Below are 23160 nucleotides of genomic sequence, written 5' to 3' on the forward strand. Positions count from 1 at the left end.
AAATCGACATCTCCGATTAATCGAAGAACATCGCCCATCCCTAGTCGGCACGTGCTGCTCGAAGGCAGCGTGACGAGGAATAGGATCTCCCTGGAGATGTTATAAATTCGTCGTCGACAGAAGGCTCCGCAATCGGTGAGATTTGCGTCGACGAGGACGCTTGCGATTCGAGTTCCTTTTACGCTTGCGATGCTGAGGAGAAATCCTCTTGGTCTCTTCCAGGTTATGCCGTCCTCGCCCTCCACGGTACTCTTGGCGGGAGACGCGGCGTATAGTTAATGCGGCGATACACCCTCTGGACTTATTTTGGAGCAACGTCGTCGCGCGCACTCGTTGACGTTTTAACGCATTCTTTATTATTCTACGCGATGGCATCAGCTGATCCGAATCTGTCGTTCGACCGCGTGTCCGCGTTCGCCCCGGCGCTTTTAATTCTCGTTATGTGTCTCACAATCTTCCACAGGCTAAAGTGAGTCTCTTCTCATACATACTTTGTCTGTGTGTGTACTATTTTATTTATATGAATTTATTTTTTTTTTTTATTTATTTTATTTGGTTTATTTATATGAATGAATCATGCACATTTATGACACACCCTGTATATATAATATATTTATATGAATTTATTTTATTTTGTTTATATGAATGAATGCACATTTATGACACACCCTGTATATATAATATATTTATATGAATTTATTTTTTTTTATTTATTTTATTTTGTTTATTTATATGATTGAACGGTGCACATTTATGACACACTTTGTATATATAATTATTTTTTTATTTATACATACATATATATATATATATATATGTATGTATGACACTGATATTTTGATCGTATCTTGTAGAGTAAGATGGCCTGTGATGGTGAACTGTTGGTTCTGCAACGAGAGCTCAAAGGTCTGGCGGCAGCATTTAAACTGGTGGTTGTGTCCTTGGTGCGAGCAATACAATGGCTTCTCCAAGGTAAAAAGTTGAAGAGAAATTTGTTCTGCTTTCATATAATTGTATAATGGGGAATTTTGTTATTCCATAGAACATCAATATGCAAAATACTGACTTTTCAGAATGGTGATTACACATATGACATCCCGGAACAGTATGCAGCCTCTAAAGTGTCTCCGAGATACTGCAGATTGGAGCAGAGGGATTCGCGCAATGCCATCTCCAAGGGTCATCTTTGTGCGGATTGCAACAAGCGAGAAAGTCTGAAATTGTTGGAACTATCCAACTTCGAGCCGAAGAGCGAGAGACGTTACAACGCTGAGCTGAAAAACTTCAAGGACTACTTGGAGAAGAGATATTCGCTGTGCGAAAATTGCAAACTGACGGTGCAGAACGTATTGAGCAAGCAGGCACTGTGGCTCACTCGCTACAAGATGTCATTCTTCAGGCAGAGACCGATCAGGCTGCTCATTAGCGTAAGTGTACATGTTTGAAGAATATGTATCGAATGTAACAAGATTGTTAAAGATTTAAATATAATATTCAATCGTTGCAATGAATAACCGTTAGTCGGCTCTTTTGCAGAATGCCAGAAGATCCGAAGCAGTTTTTCGAGTCATCTCGAAGCTCCTGATTCTGGCTATCGGATGCAACCAGGACTTGGTATGGTTGCCAATCGCCGGATTGTTCTTTCACCTGTGCGCTTGCTGGACGAGTTTGAGGAAGAGGAAGAGAACCGACGTATTGTTGATGCTTCTATGGCTCTTTACGATCATTTTGGTGTCTGTCAAGGATTTTACTTTGCAAAATGTCTGGTTTACTGCAGAGCACATCGTACAATACCGCATGGTGAGCTAAAATACTGTAGAATACCTATTGAAACTTATTTAAAAAATATAATTTAATATTTTTTAAATATAATTTTTATATTTATTGCCTATTCTCTTTTTCAGATAACGATGTGCGCGGTTATTATGGGTTTCCTCAGCATGAAACCTACTTCGTATAAAAATACAATCAACTCTGTTGCGTTTAAGAAGATCAAGCCGCGTTCGCAGCCTGTTGCGACACCTCTGTTACGGAATGACAGTGAAAGCAAAAATAACATTTCCAATGGGATCCTCAACGTTGAACCGTCATCAATTTTTGCAACAGGCGAAGTACCTTTCACCGAAGTCAAATCACATTCAGCAATGCAAGTATTTTCCATTCCTTTTATTTTACATATCATTGTATTTATTACCCTGCGCAATCTTCAAATTAATTATTTCATACCAAATTTGTATTATCATTAATGTATTTTTTATTCATCTTCAGGTTGAGACAGAAATTATCTACGATCACCAGAGATAATGACAATCATCTCAACTTCGTCTCTCAGAACAACTCACCGGACGGCTGTGGGTTGAACCACAGTCTGAGCACCCTCTTCCTAAACGAGGATTCGCCAAGATACGGCAAAAGCACCGCGAGAGTGGCGCCGGCGATCTTCGAGCGGAAAGTATACAGCGCGACGAACTCCGAGAACTTGTTCAGAAGGTCCAGCTCCACCAGGAGGTACGTGCTGTCGCCGCCGAAGCTCAGGTCGGTGACGCAGACCTCGTGGGTGGCCGGTGGCTACTGGCAGGAGGGTCACGCGATGACCTCGACTCCGCCGACTCTCTCGCGATCGTCCAGCCAGAGCTCCGGCTTCGGCTCGGCCGGCTCCTCGAACTTCGCACCTTCCCGTGAGCCATCGGTGCACGAGCTCGACCGCTGCTCGGTCGTGTCGGACGCCACGCGGTGGTCCTATCACGCGCCACGTGGGAATCACGCGTCGTCGCCATCGCGAATGACAGGAGAGGAGCAGGAGATGAACCCCGGCAGTCGGAGCGAGTTGACGCCGACCTTTCAAGGTCATCACACCACGACGACCATCGTCGCGAGCTCCGGCTGGCTCTCCGCGCTCCTCTGCGGCTCCCTCATTTTGAACATGATAGTGCTATGCGCTACCTTATTGCGTTAATGAGTCGCAGGGGACGATCGGCCGGGTTGTTGTGTGTTCACCGTAATTTTACGATTGCTGTAGCTATTAATGTGATCGCTAAACTGATTGATCCTCGAATACTCGCTGACGTCTTCTTTTTCATTTTTTCTTGTTTCCAGCCTTCTCTTACGATTTGCACCGTCCCAAGTAGCAAACTGACGTCATTTTACTCAATCTGATTTGAGAGACGTTTTTCATGCCTCTTCGTTTCGAGCCTTCTTCTTTTCGCGGTTTCCCAAGTAGAACAGAAAATCAAAATAATATCATTTTGACATCATTGATCAAATTTGAACTCTAATATATAGTAATATAATTTGGAGTTCAAATTATATTACTATATATATATGAACTAATTAAATAATTAATTATATTACTATATATATATATATAGTATATATATATATATATATATATATATATATATATATATATGTATATATATATATATATGAAAAAATCTTTCAAAATTTTTTTATTTATAAATATAATTAGTTATTTAAAATTGAACTCCAAATTTGATCAATGACGTCAAAATAATATCATTTTGATTTTCTGTTCTACTTGGGAACCCAAGGAGAACAAAAAGTCACGATAGTGTCAAAATGATGTCATTTTGACGTCATATTGACTAAATTTGGTCAATATTATTTAGTCAATATAACGTAAAATTGACATCATTTTGACCTTCTGTTCTCCGTGGAAAGGAGTAAATTGACGCCATGAATATCATCAAATGACATCATTTTGACGTTCAATGACGTACGCTTGCTATCTGGGGTAAAAAAAGAAGGCAGAGAAGATGAAAGGTAAAAAGAAGATTCTATAAATACGAGGCGTGTAAATAAAGTAATGAGACTTTTTTGAGATGAACTTTTATTTATAATTTAACTACAATTTAACTCTGTCTCCTTCAAAATGGTTCCCTTGGGAAGCCACACTGCGCCTGAGACATTGTTTCCAGTCTTCATAACAGTGCTGGAACTCAGAAACCCGAATGGCCTTCAGCTAGTCGGTTACAGCCGCTTTTAGGTTTTCGGTCGTGGCAAAGGATGTCCTTTGAGATGAGTTTTCAATCTCGGGAAGAGAAATAAGTCACAGGGTCTCGGGTCAGGCGAATGCAGGGGCTGGGGAACGACAGGAATGTTTTTCCGTGCCCAAAACTCCGTAATCGAAACAATGTCTCAGGCGCAGTGTGGCTTCCCAAGGGAACCATTTTGAAGGAGACAGAGTTAAATTGTAGTTAAATTATAAATAAAAGTTCATCTCGAAAAAATCTCATTATCCAAGTAGAACAGAAAATCAAAATAATATTAAATGATTTGAACTCCAAATTTGATCAATGACGTCAAAATGATATTATTTTGATTTTCTGTTCTACTTGGGTACTTTATTTACACCTCAAGTAGAACGGAAAATCAAAATGATATTATTTTGATTTTCTGTTCTACTTGGGACACCTCGTAATTCTAAAGATTCAGTCTCTCAAAACTCCTGGGTCCTCGCCGCGGCTGTGTTAGATAGTGACGTCAGAGAAAACACAGGTTGAATATCTTAGATACAATTTTTCAATGAAAAGATATTTCGATGATTTTGATTTCGAAATGGCACCTAAGAATTTTTAGCTCGTGTTTTCTCGCCTCTGACGTCATAATTCCAACACGATCGGCGAAGAGCCTTAAATCTGGTAGATGACATAAAGTCTATTTCTCCATCGCGCGAGTACTCGAGGTGAAATAATTATACCATTATTACTACTACTGCCAATTAGAGGACGAACGCAATTTTTTCTGCGTGTCTATTGTTACATTGACAACGTCATACACTGCCGATGTACTCGCTACAGGTAGAATACTGCTGGAACATATCCGCCTTCAGTCTTCACTCGATCACTTGCAAATGTGTAAACACAGTATCCGAGTAAAGTTGAGAAAAATATCGCGGGAAAGATATTTGCTCATCTTCTCGTCCTCTTCGAGATACAATTTTATTCTTTCTTCCCTCGGAAAAGAATTAATTGTTTTTTAATTTGCATCAAATGTATATATTAGATAGCAATATATTATACTTATTATAGTAATATATTAAGAATATATTACGTGTGTAAATTTAAATATATTTTATATGGCGCGATATTCTCGTCATAAATAAGATATGATGAAAAATTAATTGAGAAAAGAGATGCGATGTGCAAGTAATTTTCTCGCGCGTTGTAATTAATACATTCAGACCATTCAGACTTCAGTGAGAGTATATTTTTACGTTTTCGGAGTACGTATATTTAGATCTTTAGAGATATAAGGAAAAATAATGTTTATTTACGCGTTGAAGATTTTTTGTTTTTTTATATACGTACTTGTTATTTATCCGATGAAATTGATCGTGTACGCACTGCCGAAAAGAAAAATTAAGTATGTAAAAAAATGAATATGTTCTATCGACAGACATATGTGAGACATTTCCCAAGTAGCAAACTGACGTGATTAAATGTCAAACTGACGTCATTAAACGTTAAACTGACATCATTAAATTAAAATGTCAATCTGACGTCATTAAACGTCAAACTTACGTCATTAAACGTTAAACTGACATCATTAAATTAAAATGTCACTCTGACGTCATTAAACGTCAAACTGACATCATTAAGGTGATCCTAAACGCCCTTGAGAAGTCTGTTGTTTTTTTCCTGTTTTATCGACAAAATGTGAGGCTAGATAAACCATACATCTATTTATTGACTATACGGATTGTTTTTTTACCTGAAATTAGACCAGGCCGGATTTGGCATTGGATAAAAGAATATAAGTAAATGTTTAGATATCAATTTGGAAGCCTAGTAAACGAGCATAACTTATCCTACATTTTCATGTGTGCACGATGAGTTCTTTTCGTTTTCCTCACATTTTGTCGATAAAACAGGAAAAAACTTTTCAAGGTTTAGGATCCCCTTAAACGTCAAACTGACGTCATTAAACGCAAATGACGAATGCTTGCTACCTGGGTTGTCTGTTCTTAGGCAACGGACTAGGAAAAACTTGTTGTAATAATGTTACTTATTATTGTATTCCGATTATTGTACGTTTTGATACGTACTATATTGTACAATTGTATCGAGACGAGAATAAAGCAGTAACTCTTTTACAAGTAGTTGTCGGAAAACCTCATTTGTGCGGAGAAAATATCCATCAGCATTTTTTAGTAGATATGTAAAATTAATTAAAAATATAATAATATATTTTTTATTATATTAACCAAAAATAACAGGAAAAATAATTAAATTCTTTTTTGAAAAAAAAAAATTTTTCTATTATAAATACATTTTTACATATTTGCTTGTAAAAAATAATATTTCATATATTGCACAAATAATCGAATTTGGAACAGTTATTTGAATTTTTTAGATTAGAAGTATTTGCACAAATTCGAAATAATATTCGTATAAAAAATTATTCGAAAAAGTTTAACTTTCAATATTTTATTCGTGTAGGATGATTAATTTAGGATCTCATCACGTATTATGAGACTTGTATGTATAATATATTTTATTGTGTGTGTTACCTTATAAATATATTTCTTTCGGAGATTAAATTCGCCGAGACAGAGTACGACTGTGCGACAATAAATAAATAAAGGTGAATACAATTGTTTATTGATGTGATCTTTTTCTTCGTTCTTTTTTCCAATATAAGCTTTCTCGTTTTTCGATAATCGAATAATAATAATATTATAATGATATCTTAAAATTACATCTTTAAATTCGAGGAGAATATTGTATTACAATTTATATATATATATAGTACCTTGTAGCTACAGCCTCTCTTCATCTACACCCTGCATACAAATCTACTACCACCTAAAGTCTAGGAAAAAATGTTTAGAATTGCATCTATGCGTTTATTTTTTTTTAAATCTCGTTAGCTACCTACTCGTTCTGTTTCAGATGAGGTAGATCTGAACTCGATGATACGGATTTATTTTTATACAGAATATCTACCATTTTATTTAATACAGTCGAATATTACTAAAGAAACTGTGACTGTAACGAGAAAATATTTCATACAAAAGTTAAAAGTTTGGAGAAGGAAAACAGTTGATTTTATTTTTAATAAAACTGGCTTGACCTTCGAATGACCTTGAAAAATGATCTTAGTTATAAATTCAAGATTATACAATTTTTTTCTCCCTCTCGAAACCTTTCAACTTTTGCATCAAATATTTTCTCTCCTACAATCATAGTTTAATTAACAATATTTAATTGTATTAATTAAAATGGAGAACGCCCTGTATATTTTGGTTTCTTAAATTCGTCGAGACAGCTAGGTTGTTAGATCGACCTCCTCTTCAACAACGAGACTGACTGAATTATGCGTGCACATAAAATATCGTTTTACAGCTCGCTTATGACTTATTTTCTGCATAAATAAGTGCGGTGTTTTTCGAGACACTCAGCGCCTACAAAGATAATTAGGAAAATAATATATATATATATAGCTAATGACAGAGCTTTTTGTGTCATCGTGTCTCTCTCCCGCGCTCGTCATCAAGTCGTCATCATCATCATCATCATCATCATACATTCACGTTACCTATAATAATTAAAAATCAATCACACATTCAATTCTCAGACGAATACATAAAAAATCGAGCACAATTATAGAAGAATCGGCGATTAGTATTAATTTTATCGGCGAGGGTTGAATACAAAAATCGAGAAAAATACATTAATCAATTAGAGAAGAGACAGAGAGAGAGAGAGAGAGAGAGAGATTAACATTAATTAATTATTAGTGTATTATTATATATCTGCGATAAATACAATCGTGCACGAAGAAGAAATGCACTTTTTCACCAAAGAAAGAAGAGAGAGAGAGAGAGAGAAAAAGAGAAAATTCTCTCTTACCCTTCTTTTTTATTATATTCGTTCCATTGCGAGAAACTAAAAGTGTGTTTTACATATACATTTATATATATAATATATGGTATAATATTTACATATACATATCCGACAGAAAAATATTTAGTTCACGGATAAATTGCACTCACAGCAATAATGTCATCGCACACTTTGTCGTTTATTTTTCCTCGCTCTTACTTACGTATTACAGCAAAAAAGAAAAACGCAATTCCTCCTCGCTCTCGGTACAGTTATATATCACAAAAGTTATAAGGAGAGATAAAAGGGGGAAGGCAGGAGGAAAAAGGGGCAGGAAGTATATTTTTTATATATATATGTAATCAAAAATCTTGACAGATTTTATAAAATAAATAAATAAAATAGATAAATATGAAAAGTTTTAATGTAAAGAGAAAAAATGTGTGTGTATATATTTGTTTTATAAATAATATATTATTTTAAATTTTATTAAATTTAATAATATTTAAAATAATATGTTATTTATAAAATAAATATATAAATTTTTCCTCCTTACATTAAGTTTTTATATATTTATCTATTTTATTTATTTATTTTATAAAATCCCCCATAAAATTTTCCCACATACAAATATATAACTTTCATCATGATTATAAATAAGGATATCCCGTGCATGCGATTCGATATAATATTCAGAGTGTCCCATTTTAATTAATACAGTCAGATATTGCTGAAATTAGGACTGTAATGAGAAAATGTTTCATGCAAAAATTAAAAGATTTTATACATATTTTTAAACAATTTTATCTCTCATTATTTTGTGCATAAAAGGGGTTAAAGTATTGAAAAATGGATATCTTACAAGATATTTTGTAAAATTAAAGCATCTCGTAAATTATTCACTTTTTGACTCTCCTTGTAACTTTTGACTAGGTTGACCTTCACATGACCTTGAAATTCAAGATCATTATCAACTCCCCTCCTTTCTTTCCCTTCAAACCTTTCAATTTTTGTATAAAATGTTTTTTCATTATACAACCATAGATATTCAGAGATATTCGATTATATTAATTAAAATATAGGACACCCTATATATAAAACATTTGTGTAAAATTAAAAAAATTACATATTTTCATTTACAATAAATTGTTCCCGCTCGATACGGAGAATATATGAAGGAGGATCTTTTTAAGGATGATAATAAATGCAAAATTGAAGAAGATTGCAAAATGCACAAGTATGCGAGAAAAAGAGGCCATGTATATCTTATCTCGATTAAATTGACAATGATAACCGACTGTCGAGCGCGTGTGTGAGAAATATCTAGAAATATCTCGTAAAACAGATTTACAGAGTGACGTCATCAGATTTTTTTACATGTAATATGCGAAGGATATAGAATTAAATTAGGTTTAAAAAATACAAATTATATTACAAAAGAGATGCGTGAGCGTGAAATTTTGAATTGACGTCATTTAACGTCTAATGACGTCATTCGACCGTCAGTTCTTCGGAAACGCAATAATAATAATAATAAAATAACATCTCTCGCAAGCCAAGGATATAAGATCAACAGAAGGAGATCAATCTTAGTTTAGGACGTTCGGGAAATGAGGAAGAGCGAGAAAACCTTCAGAAAAATCTTCGGAAGACCTTCTCGCCGCTCTGTGCGTTTCGCAAAGATTCGCTTCTTTTTTTTTGCAAAATTTGCGAAGGTATGAATCGAATGATTGGATTTAGCTTCTTCCTGACCCTCCGAAAAGCACCTCATAAATTTCTCTCGCTCTAATAAAAGTATACACATACTAGGAATGGGATCAAGTTCAGTTATGTACTCAAAAATCCGACAATCAAGTTTTCATTTTCTAGAATTAAAATAAAGAAATATTTTAAAATATTAATATTTAACAGACAATAATCCTTAAGGTTTACCAGTAATAATTAATAAAAATCTTTCCTCAATGGTAAAAGTCGACCAAACTAGCAATTGCCTGGATTTTTATTAATATTTAATATTAATATAATAATTATATATATTGTTACGTCCCTGGTTTACATCATTTAAGGAAGAAAGTAGATAAAATTATTGAGGACATGAAGGTGCTCAGGAGATGTAAACCAGGGACGTAACAATATATATATATATATATATATATATATATATATATATATATATATATATATATATATATATAATATTAATATTATATGAATATTAATGTTATATATATATTTTTAATTATACATGCAAATGATATTAATAATAAAAAAAGAGGAAAAAAAATTTTTTTATTTAACACCTATATTTTAGCTCGTTTAGTTGGCCTAGTAATTCCTTTTATTAAATATTAATATTTTTTGATCACGCTATTCTAACTGCGTTTTAGATCCCTATGCCATTGATACAATTGTTTAATTTGAAGGGATCTGTTTCAATATTTAATTTTGTATATTTATTAAGTTTTAATATTTTTTATAAATTAAGAAATATTTTATATAATCAATGAATAAATATTTAAATAACCGCGCGCGACTGGCGTTTAGTGTTAATGTTAATTTATTTGTACAGTTACGTTTCGACTCTAAATTGGGTCCTGTTCAGGCTAATCCAAACAAAAAATAATACAAAAATGTAGAGTGCAACATAAAATAAATGTAGTATGACAAAATTATACGGAAAATCATTAACAATAAAATTTTAAAATTAATAAATAAAAGTAACCTGATGTTAAACGTCGATATTGATTAGTAAATGTACACCAAGCGATAACTGGTAGTTGTTCGTTAACATAATGTTGACAATGTCCACCATGAAGCGACCAAACAACAAATAAAATTTCGATCGTCACTTCACATGTACACCCCAACAAGACTTCACATTAACTGATAGTGATCATAAATGTTAGAACCAAAAATTTTATTGTTAATGATTTTCCGTATAATTTTGTCATACTACATTTATTTTATGTTGCACTCTACATTTTTGTATTATTTTTTGTTTGGGTTAGACTGAAGAGGACCCCATTTAGGGTCGAAACGTAGTTGTACAAGTAAATTAACATCAACACTAATAACCAGTTGGTCGTTTAAATATTTATCCATTGGTTTAATTTTACTGGCATTCAACCTTCTTATTTTGATTTTATATAATCTTATACTTGTAATCGAACCTAGAACAATTACATTCGAATTATAGTAATAAGTAAATTAACATCAACACTAATAACCAGTTGGTCGTTTAAATATTTATCCATTGGTTTAATTTTACTGGCATTCAACCTTCTTACTTTGATTTTATATAATCTTATACTTGTAATCGAACCTAGAACAATTACATTCGAATTATAGTACTTATAAGCATCTTCCTAGGTAGCAAACATACGTCATTTTGACGTTTAATGACGGCAGTTTGTTATTTAGGTAAGGAATCGAATTTTTTACAAGCAGTATTCGGATTTTATAAGCTAACAAAAATCTATTTATACTTGATACGCATCCACCTATTCATCAACCCCCACAATTTTTCTAAAAAATTCGTAAAAGATTAGAATATACTTGATCCAGGTTCAAATGTACTTAAAAAAATTGATTAAGTAATCATAATTTCATGTTAAACAAACAGGTTCGAATCTAGAATCTAGAAATCAAGAATCTGTAAGACACTTAATCCGATCCCATCACTAGGGCTGTTCTTTTCAGCTGAACTGGTTGCACTAGATAAGAATTTATTTTATACTCCACATCGGAAGGAAAAGGCTGAACTCTGAACTAGTTCAGCTGAACAGGCCTTTTTACTCCACGTTGGAAGGAAAGAAGAGACAAACTCTGAACTAGTTCAGCCAGTTCAGCTGAAAAGAACAGACCTGATAACACACGCATACAGGCTCTGAAAGGGGGATGCTCAGGAGAAGCAAGTCTACGCTTGACATATTCAAGGTCAAGCGTGCTCTCCGGCAAAAGAGCCTCTTATCATTCTTATCGGTTATTTGCGCAAAGAGAGAGAGAAGGAGAGGGAGAAAGACTCCTTATAATTACGAAAATACTCGTGTGTAAGCCATAAGGTCTGTTCTTTTTAACTGAACTTGCTGCACTAGTTCAAGAATTTATCCAGGTAGCAAACTTACGCCATTAGACGTCAAATGATGTCATTAGATGCCAAAATGACGTCATTAGAGGTCAAATGACGTCATTAGAGGTCAAATGATGTCATTAGATGTCAAAATGACGTCATTAGAGGTCAAATAATGTTATTAGAGATCAAAATGACGTCATTAGAGGTCAAATGACGTCATTAGATGTCAAATGACGTCATTAAACGTCGAAATAACGTCATTAGATGTCAAAATAACATAAGTTTGCTACTTGGATATATTTTTTTCGTTCCAATGTAAAGTAAAACGGATAAAGTAGTTTAAACTCTGAAGTAGCTGGAGTTCAGCTGAAAAGAGCAGACTTATAATCACTTTTGCACTCGCTCTCGAAGCCGCATGTCCGATCGTCTTCTTAATTCTGAATTAAAGGCGTCTTAAGTATCCTTTGCCTCCTTAAAGATTCTCAATTTGTTCCTTTCTTTTTTTCTCATTTTTTTCGAGAGGGGGAGAGAGACATCGGGTTGATTGTGAGTTCCAAGCGATTCAAAATAGAAAACGCACACCGATCGAAGTAAAAAGTATTCCCAGAGAGTGACGAGAGACTTCCTCGCGTGCTCATTCGATTGAGACACTTGCTTTATTCGACATCATCATCTTCATCATCATCATCATGCGCATGTGACATTTTAAATTAAATAATTTATAAAAATTACCTATTTACACATCGACGGGACATGCAGCGCTCGCATTAAACACACACATACACATGTACTCACTCACACATTCATACATACAATTTAATGCACTCTTATCTTATACATATGTACCTAAGCACATGCTTGCTTCGAAAAAAAGGAAAAAAAAGAAAGAAAATTAAAAGAACTGGCGGTGCTCTCCTTGCGGATAATATATAGTACTATTGCCCTTATTTGTTAAATATAGTAATAGTAATAATTATTATAACATTTATGCATATCCATTATACATAAGAGCCGCTGGAATTCTTTTGTTTTCGTCGATGAAAGCGTTCTTGCATTCGTTTTCTGTAAAAGTGAAGAAGGGTATTTTGGCATTATGCGATCACGATCATCATCATCACTGTACGCTGTTACCCATATCTGTGTGTGTGTATGTGATCAGGAACATGGAAAAAAAACAGAGGAAAACACAAATAAATATCACCAAAGTAACAACAGTTCGGAATTTCATATCTCGCGAAAAATTAAGAATCGCGATTAGACGAAAATGATATATGTAATATATCGCGCGATTCGGAGAGAACGTTTCCAAATAATATCGTAATACGCGAGGCATGCAAGAGGAAAAAAAACGATCGATAACGTGAGTTAAAAAAAGAACCGAAATCGCTATATTTTTATCCGTTTCTTGGATAAAATTACGTCTACAACGCAAAACCGAATAAATTCGCGCGATAAAATAAATTTTAATTAAACAAATCCAAAAGAAAAAACAAACAAGATGATTGTATATACAAGGTGTCCCATATTTAAAAATATGTTTCAATATTATAATATAAAAAAACACCGTGTCTTAGAAAATAATATTTTAAACAAAGGTTGTTGGTTTTAAAGAAAAAATAGTTGATAATCTTAAATTTTAATTAAGATTTTTCAAGATCATTTATAAGTCAACTTAATTTTTTTTCAAACCTTAATTTTTTATAATATTTTAATAATTTTTAATATTTATATATATATTATTTAGACCATTATTTTAATTGTATTATTATTTTATATTATTTATATTAGATTTCTATTTTTAAATCGATTCCTGGTAATATTTGTTATAAAAAGTTATAAGGGTAGGAAGACCAAAAAATTTGCAAGATTTTTTAAAATTTAACATAATTTTAGATAAATTATAAAATATTTCGTAAAATGTTCACATTTCTCGATAATTTTATATTAATATTTTTATGCATCAAATAATATGAGAGGAATCAATTAATGTAAGGGTAAGGAAAATATATAATTGTTTTTTAGAAAAAATATATACATAACTAATTGCAAGTTATATATTTTGAAAATAACTTAGTTTAAATTCAAGATTACCAACTTTCTTCCTCTTCAAAAAACTTTTAAAATATTTTTGATTTTTGAAAATGACAGTTTAAATCCAAGATTGCCAACTCTTTCTTCAAAAAAAACCTTTAAAATATTTTTTTCTAAAACGTGACGTTTTTACATACTTGATAAAAAGGAGTAAAGTAGAAAATGTATTATTTTTACATATTTATATAACTATTAGTTGCAAATTACATATTCCGAAATGACCTTGAAAAATGACCTTTTGGAACGAAATGACCTTGAGAAAATGACCTTTTTTATGTATTTATTTAACTATTAGTTGGAAATTACATATTCCGAAATGACCTTGAAAAGTGACCTTTTGGGACGAAATGACCTTGAGAAATGACCTTTTTTATATATTTATATAACTATTAGTTGTGTGGAAATTACATATTCCGAAATGACCTTTTGGGACACCCCGCATAAACGCGAAAAGTTGCGCGAAAGACAGAGAGAAATAAAAATTGCAGACGATTTCTTTTCTAAACTAGCGCGAGTCTCTTAGCGAGAAGAGGAGCAAAATGATCAGCCCTTACCGCGATTGCCGGTTCTGATGGCGTTGACATTGCTCAGGTGGTGCTGACCGGCGCGAATCGGCTTCGCGATCTGTGCGCTCGGTCCGCGACGCGCCAGATTCTTTTGCCTGACCGCCTCTTTGATCCGGTCGACCTCGTACTGGTACCGCTTGCGATCCCGCATCGCGCCCTCTTTAGCGTCGCGCAGCGCCGTCTCCAGAGCCTTGATCCGCTCCATCGTCGCTCGCAGTCGCTTCTCCAGCTTAGGCAGCTCGCAGCGAAGGTCGGCGTTGTCCCTGACCAGTTGTTTGTGCACCTGCGAAAGCGCGAAGGGATGAGATAAAGAAAGAAAGCACCGCGAATGAACAGTTCGGCGGCGGTACCTTCGTAAGTTGGTCCAGGTTGTTCTCCAAGAAGGATATCTTCTGTTTCTGCGCGAGGGAACCGCCGTCGTCCTCGTTGTCCTCGGCGGAGATGGTCTTCTTTATTCTAGTCTGCAGATCTTGGACGAACAGCTTGCGCAGATTGTGCAAGGTCTGCAGTTCTTTGGCTACCGTGTCCTCCAAACCCTTGAGATCTTTTCTCGCCTGCGGATGGAGATTCGTAAAAATTAATTCGTTCATTTCTGCAGGACATAAATTTTTTTTTCTTTTCTTCAACTACGTACCTGCTCCCGGCGCTCGTTCAACAGCACAAGTTCCTGCAGCTTCACGGACTTGTTAGCCTCTTCCTGCTTCAGTCGCTCGTAGTCAGCCTGCATCTGCTGGTGCGCCAGAGTGAATTTCTGATTCAGGTCCTTGAGCTCGCTGATCAGCTCCTGCTTCTCCGACAACTCGTCCCGAAGCGCGGCAACCTTGAATAAGAGCGGAATCGTGAATACGCGGGTTTGGACAAGCTGAAGAGATTACAATTGAATTTCGAAACAAGTGGCAGGTCGACATCCACCTGTTTCTGATGCGCGTCCCTCAGCTGATCCATCTGTTCCTCCAGGGCAACTCGCATCTTCGTCGCCGCCTCCTTCTCCTCGGCCTTCTCCTTGTTGGTTACCGCCTGTACCTGCTCGGCGGCCTTCAGCTTGGCGCATTCCTCGCGCAAGGCGTCCACGTCCTCCTCCAGAGCCCGTTTGCGCGTCTCGGCCTCCTTCATCGACTCCGTCAACGTCTGCATACGCGCCTCGTGCTGCGAGATCAACAGCCGGCTCTCGGCCAGGTCCTTCTCGTACTCGGACACCTGTTTGGAAACATATTTAATGTGAGATCATATTTGAAGCCAGTCGACGCAGAGAAGATCGGTAATGCGAAGCGAGGTAGTTTACCTTCTTGTTGCAGTCCACTTGGAAGCTTTCCAGTCCCTGACATCGCTGCACCAAGTTCTTCACCTCGGACTTCATCTTGCTGATGAACAGCCGCGCCACCGTGAACTCCTCCTCGAGCTTGCCGTTGCTCTCCGGTGGAGCGATCTTGAATTCGAAATCATATTTGTATTAATTTCACTCTCTGAGTCTGTTACACTGTTCAACAAAGAATGACTTTTTTCGAACACCGATTAATCATTTCTTATAGTCTTTAGGATGCTGAAGACAAATCCAGTTTCCAAATTGCTCCGTCGCGTCATAATTTTGAAATTTTTAATTAAAATTGCAAAAGAGGGCTAAAGAAGTTTTATTGCAACCAAAATAAAGTATGTTGGCAGGACTTTTAATCTTCAAAAAGAATTTTTGATGTCGTTTATGGTTAATAAATATGAGTTATGTTGCAGACATTTAGCTGTAACTTACAATTATACGAATTCAATGTAAAAATTGTCAAATTCAAAATGGTACTCAATATGGCGGATGTCAAAATTTTAAAGATGCTTTTTTTCATATAAATCCGCCATATTTTGAGTCCATCATTTTAAAATTTATCAATTTTGACCCTGGATTCATATTCAGTGACCTAAAAAATTTTGAAAATTAATAAACAATTAAAATTTATTTGATAAATCTTCAATGACTTAAATCACCGCTAACTTTCTTCATCAAAATTTTAAAATTGACGCAGGATATCAAAAGTTCCTTTCGAGGATTGAAAATCCTAACAATATATCTTATTTTGATTGCAATAAACTTCTCTAGCACGTCACATATTGTAGCTATAATATAACAAAGTTCGTGGAAAAAGCTCTTTTTGCAACTTTAATTAAAAAATAATCAGTAAATCTTTGTCTCGCCAGTGAATGATAAAATAAATAAACAAACTTAACGACCCAACTGGCATAAAAATATCTTTATTGTTACTAAGACATATTATTAAATCAAGGCGACGTTTCGACCCTTGTTTTGGGTCCTTATCAAGTCTGATATAAAAATTAAATTTAACTATTTAGAAATACAGATAACAAACATAAGTATAATACCATGTGTCAACTCAACCTTTCAACCAGATGGTAAAACAATAATTAAACGTCGTCTTGATTTAATAATATGTCTTAGTAACAATAAAGATATTTTATGCCAGTTGGGTCGTTAATTTTGTTATTTATTTAATTAAAAATTTCTCAAAATTGTGACGTGATGAAAACTAGATTCACATTCAGCATCCAAAAAAACTATAAGAAACTAGGCTCGTTCTTCTGGTTAATTCTCCTTGTCTCCAGTATCATAAAACGATCCTATTTTATCTAGAGATTCAATACGTCCTTACTTTTAGGTTCTCATTGGATTCGCCGCCGATTGCGACTCCGATTTCGCCCAAATCTTTCAAGAAGTTCGCCAACATTTCCGCGATGCGTTTCCGTTGATGGGCCGACATATCGCGCAATTGTTGCAGTTCAGATGCGGTGTTGTTTAGAGCTACTTGTTTAGCCAGCAGCTCCTCCGTCATGGATTCCTGTTCCTTGTTCTTCAGCTCGACCTAGAAGAATTGAATAGCGATCGAACAAAAATTCCAGGAGCTTCTTCGGAGTAAAGCACTCTCTCTCTCTTCTTCTTCTTCACAAAATACCTCTTGCGATTTTTGATCGTAATTGACGGCGAGCTCTTCCAGTGCTTGCAGCACCTCCTTCACCTCCTCCTTGGCGCTCTCGTTCTCCTGCTGTATTCGGTTCATCTCCTGCTGCAGCTGCTCGTAATCTCGCCTCGCGCTGGCGATAAGTTCCTCCTGTTCATCCATCTGCTCCTTCAGCTTCTCGACATACTGCGACTGTTGATTGATCTCTTCGTCCTTGTCGTCCAGTTGCTGGTACAGCCTCTCGCGTTCCTCCTCGAGCTTCTGCCTCTCCTCGTTCGAGAGGGAACCAATCATGAGGCCGCCGCCAGGAGTGGCCGGCATCGGACTATCGTCCAGTTTGACTGGAGAAAATTGATAAAAAATGAGTACAGATAAAATGAAAAATGGACTAATCGTCCAATCTCTTATAACGATTAACCGCACGATTGATCGTTGTTTACCTTCGACGGTGACGTTGATTGGGGTGGTAACATCTGGTGCCTCGACCAGGCTGACCTGTTCCTCGGGTTTGACGGTCTCACCCTGTCGCCAACGGGACAGTTCCGCCTCCAGTTTGTCCACTTTGCCCTTCCATCTGGCCACCTTCTCTTTCTCGCGCTCGTAGCGACGCTTCCACTCCTCGGCCGTCAACTCCTCGTTCACGCATACAACGTTCTTGATTGTCTTGGCGCGTTTACCTATTGCAAGAATGTGAAATAAGGTTCAAGGTCGGTTGAACAGGGTGTGGGACGATAGGAAAAGAGAACTAGAAGTCTACCGAAATCTAAGGTTGACTTTGTTTCCGATTCGTTGAAGCTAGCGGGTGAACAACAGATGATTATCGTGGTCCTAGCGTTACCACCCAACGATTCCTGCAGGATTCTCGTAAGCTTGGAGTCGCGGTAAGGAATGTGAGTCTTATTGCCGTCAGCCAAGGCGGAGATTACGTTGCCCAGCGCAGATAGGGATTTGTTGATGTTCTTCGCCTCGTCAAGCACCGTTCCTTCGGCACCGGTTTTGGAAACCTAATAATACAATAAATAATACAATAAATCAATGATATAATAACGGGCGGAAATGCAGACGCGTGGAAATGGATCAATCGCGACCCTCACCTTTTCCGAACCGGCCAGATCGACCAGATATAACTTGCCAGAGAGCTTCTTTTGATTCTCCAGATTCTCCTGTTTGACGTTGATGAGGAAAACGGAATGGGAGCGCGAACTGTGCTCGTTCATGTTGGTCACGGCGATGTGTCGATTCGATTTGCCCTCTTCTATCACCTCGAACACCTCCTCGGGACTAGAAACAAACCGTTCGGTCGCACCTTTCACGAACGGCACCCGGTTCTTGTCTTCGTGTACGCTCAAGTTCACCTTGGATACTGCGCATTGGAAACAGAGAGAAGAGGTGTTAATTGCAAATATTGCGATTGGTCGATGATAAAAAGCCCGAGTAGCAAACTGACGTCATCGAACGTCGAAATGATGTCATTCTATGACAATATTCCAAAATATCAATGAATAGAAATCTTACCATCGAGAAGATCCCTGATCTTGTCCATGTAGATCTCAAAATACGATACTTTAATGTGAAATTCCAAGTTTTCCTCCATGCCATAAATATGATTGAAGATGTCATTGACGATCCTGGGGATGATACCCTGCTTATTGGGGTCGCCGATGACTCCTTCCATCGTGTGCGTTTTACCTGTGAAAAATATACGCGTGTTTTATTGTCTATTTTATATTTACATTTTATTATATATTTTATTATCTACAGGGTGTCCCATAGGAAATTACTGAAACTAATCAGCTGTCATTTTTTAATACATGCAGTTATTGAGAAAACAAAAATTGTGTGGGAGAGAAAAGTCTGCAGTTTTTAGTGGGTATAAATAAAATGTTTGTATACTGTTTTATTTTATTGATAAAAATTAATGAAAAAAGTACTAATAATTACATAAAATCACATAAATTAATGATAAATATTTTCAACAGTGCCAGATTTAATAGCAACTATTAAAAGACTCATCAATAACATTAAAAATGACACGTTAGAAAAAGTTTTTACGAGTTTTCGTAAAAGAACAGAATTTTTTACAAAATTCAAATGGTGCGCACTTTGAAAATATTTACCATTAGTTTACACATGTGATTATTAGCACTTTTTTCATTACTGTTTTTTCAATAAAAAAAACTGGTATACAAACATTTTATTTATATCTATTAAAAACTGCAATTTTCCTCTTTCCAACACAATTTGTTTTCCCAGTAACTGTATGCATTAAAAAATAACAGCTGATTAATTTCAGCAATTTCCTATGGGGCACCCTGTAGTTCTCTCAATAACTGTTTCAAATAGTTGAGAAGGATTAATCACCTGACGATGTTTGACCATATGCGAAAATGGTTCCATTATATCCTGCCAAAACATCCGTGACAATGGACTTTGCTGCCTCATTGTAGACTTTATCTTGCGTAGCATTCGGTTTGAATACTTTATCGAAGAGGTATACTTTGCCCTGAAATATAAAATAGGATTGAGAAATTTCTTCCTTTCGAGAACATCAGATATTTAAGACTCTCTTGTCATCAAAATGTTATTCATATTAAATGTGTAACGAAACTACTCATATTTATTAGCTAGTGTTTCCCATATTTATTACAATAATGAGAAACACATCGTAAAACATTTTGAAGGAAAGATTATGTGTATAATTATATACATTATTTAAACAATATTCACAAAATTTTTAAAATAATGTTCTGGATTCAAGAGACTAAAACTTCATTGATCTATTCATCTAAATATTTTATGATATTTCTTTAAAATATTTATCATTTGACAAAAGAGTAACACAAGTTCCTGGCAAATTTATTCTGCAGAGATATTCTGTACTAAATGACATTTATAAATGTCTCTCAAATTATTGTGAAATATCGTTTGTGGTGGATTAATATAATATTTCGAATATTTTGGATTCATTAATACTATTTTTGCATGCAACATTTTCTAATAAGTAAAACATTGACAAATACAATTGATGCAATTCCAAATAAAATTACCGTTCAACGTTGAAGAAATATTCTTCAATGTATTTTAATATACAAATATACATTAAACTGCGTTTGTTGCAGTTATTACAAATAAAAATTTCTAATAATTTGAATTATTATAAATTATAAACAAATAACATCAACTGTTACCGCAAACAATAATTTTCAATAATCCAGCTTTGTTATAAAAAAATTATATCAATTATAATTATCGCAAATAATTTCCAAATAATGAAATTGCTATACAAAATTGATATCGGAGCTGTAGTTATTGCAAGTAATAATTTTCAATAATTCTAGCTATTACAAAAAAATTATAGTTATCGCAAATAATTGCATCGCTACACAAAATTGATATCAGAACAGCTATCGCAACAGATAAAAATTCCCAACAACTCTGTTATAAAGAAAAACCAATACAAATCGCAGAGACTAAATTTGCAACATCCTTAAGAGTGAACCATGAATCACAAAATTTCATCATTCTCACCTATACACAATCCACCCATCCACCCATATACATACACGAAAACTACGTCTATCCGTGTACTTGATTCAATAAACAGGGAGGAACGGGAGGTGGGAGGAGAATCCTGTGGGACGTCAGCTGTCACTCGCCGAATGACAGCTGACGTCCACGTCAGAGAGCTGTCACTCTCGCACGCACGCACGCACGCACACATGCACGCGCGTACCCCGATGGAGATGCAGTTCTCGTCGCTTCCGGAGGGGAACTTGACGATGAACTTGGAGCCGGCCTTCTCCTCGGAGTCGTTCAGCGGCCGGAACCTGCAGACGACCTTGATGCTGTCCTCGGCGGCGATCTCTCGCTCCCTGGGGGTTTCCATCGCCATCGCGGGAGAGGAAAGGTAGAACCTTGTATATATATATATGTATATGTGTGTGTGTGTGTGTGTTTAACACTCCAAAGTCTAGTAGCCCCTTCCCTTCACCCCCTCCTCCGCCCCTGGAGGCTGTTTCCGGTTAGGATCCTTCTTGGAGCGAAGCCCAGGCGACGACGGGACGGTCGCATGAAGAGATCCCCTCTCTCTCTCACTCTTTCTTTCTCTCTCTCTTTCTCGCTGGCAGCAAGATGGCGACCGATAAGTGGCTGGCGCACTCGATCCGCACAGTTTTCCCTCGATTTAGGATGCGGCAGGACCCGCCCGCCTGCTTACCTCGTTTTGTATTTTTCTTTGACAGCTCGACGTCGAGCGGCCGGTGACGTCACCCGGACTCGTTCTCGAGGCGCGGGCCGAGGAAGCGAGATGCGGAACGAGAGAATCGCGGCGGCGATCGCGACGCGGCCTACCTGGGACGGAGGGACTCTCGGAGTGCGCGCATGCGCAATCGATGACGGACGCGTGTGGGCGCGCGCGCATGCGCGCGCGGTGACGTCAGCGCGCGCGCGGTATATAGAACGCGACGGAGGTTCTCTTCCTCGGAAGCGAAACGAATGGACTTTGCCGTCTCATCCGGGTCGAGTCCCGACACTCGCGTGCAGCCCCTTCCGTTTTTTTTTTTTTACATGTCACTCTGCGAAATTAATGCGCTTCTTGTTGAACAGAGATGTTTTAAGGAACTTCAGAGAAATATTTATGATTCTATTTTGTTTGAAAAATGTTTTGTAAAAATAGATGCGCTGTGTGTAATTAAAAAATAACGTCGCTTGGAATTTTGTTGAGAAAATATTAATATAGTGTGGAAAATATCGGAATGAATTTTCAAGATCCTTATGTTATTTTTAAATCAACTATTTTAAAATTCCACAAAAAATATCTAAATTCGAAAAATAGAATTTTTTAGTGAGGTTTTTTGTGGAACTTTATCACAATAATATATATTTATATGATTAAGTATATTAATAAAATTTTATAGAGTTTCAATTCCAGAAGAACATTTTAGATATATTTTTTTAAACCATAACTATTAGTAAAATTCCATAAAAAATATCTAAATTCGAAAAAAAATTTTTTTAATGAGATTTTTTGATGGAATTTTTCACAATAATTTATATGTTTAATTATTGATAAAATTCTATAAAAAGTTTCACAATTCTAGAAAGATATTTTAAATATCTTTTTTAAATCATAACCACTTATTGATAAAATTCCACAGATAAATTTCAATTACAGAAAAAAGATGTTTTTAAATCAATTACTTAAAATTCCACAAAAAATATCTAAATTCGAGAAAAAAATATTTTTTAATTAACTGAGATTTTTGTGGAATTTTATCACAATTATTTATATGATAAGTATTATTATTAACTATTTTAATACAATTCTAGAGTTTCAATTTCATAAAAACAAATATATTTTAAATATATGTTTTTAATTATAACTAATGATAAAAGTCTACAAAAGTCTTCCAGAAAATAAAAGATACATCTTTTTGCCAAAGATACATTTTTTAAAAATTAATTTAATGTAAAACATATACAAAGAGAGCAAAATATCAAGAACTTTTTAATTAAAATATCAATAAAGAAAACAAATTGTTAGAAATATTAGAAATTATCAGAATTGTTAGTTACACCTTTTGTACTTTGTTCTCAGAGTATAAAATAAGAATTATTTATTTTTTTTT

General features: G+C 35.5%; 2 protein-coding genes across 3 annotated transcripts; one reads left to right on the forward strand and one right to left on the reverse strand.

Annotated features, from left to right (window-relative positions):
• Positions 1-9: 9 nt before the first annotated feature.
• On the forward strand, positions 10-3334 carry LOC114934061 (uncharacterized). The gene is made up of 7 exons (XM_029306675.2): positions 10-135; positions 223-469; positions 855-972; positions 1074-1427; positions 1537-1800; positions 1905-2146; positions 2269-3334. The coding sequence occupies exons 2-7, from the start codon at positions 279-281 to the stop codon at positions 2954-2956; spliced, it is 1857 nt and encodes a 618-aa protein (XP_029162508.2). The 5' UTR covers positions 10-135; positions 223-278; the 3' UTR covers positions 2957-3334.
• Positions 3335-6498: 3164 nt separating this feature from the next.
• On the reverse strand, positions 6499-21914 carry Khc (kinesin heavy chain). Of its 2 annotated transcripts, none has more exons than XM_029306699.2 (14): positions 21267-21914; positions 19895-20036; positions 19049-19222; positions 18628-18896; positions 18291-18537; positions 17974-18210; positions 17528-17874; positions 17228-17437; positions 15859-16002; positions 15489-15773; positions 15211-15396; positions 14927-15130; positions 14565-14859; positions 6499-12981 (listed from the first exon to the last, which is right to left on the reverse strand). In XM_029306699.2, the coding sequence occupies exons 1-14, from the start codon at positions 21423-21425 to the stop codon at positions 12905-12907; spliced, it is 2976 nt and encodes a 991-aa protein (XP_029162532.2). In that variant the 5' UTR covers positions 21426-21914; the 3' UTR covers positions 6499-12904. The 2 variants fall into 2 exon arrangements, with proteins under 2 accessions (XP_029162532.2, XP_085346143.1); XM_085490017.1 differs by having other exon boundaries at positions 12914-13056.
• Between the last annotated feature and the right edge of the window lie 1246 nt (positions 21915-23160).

Source organism: Nylanderia fulva, unplaced genomic scaffold (genome assembly GCF_048542155.1).
Source record: "Nylanderia fulva isolate GAGA-0341 unplaced genomic scaffold, ASM4854215v1 Scaffold94, whole genome shotgun sequence".
Taxonomy (NCBI): domain Eukaryota; kingdom Metazoa; phylum Arthropoda; class Insecta; order Hymenoptera; family Formicidae; genus Nylanderia; species Nylanderia fulva.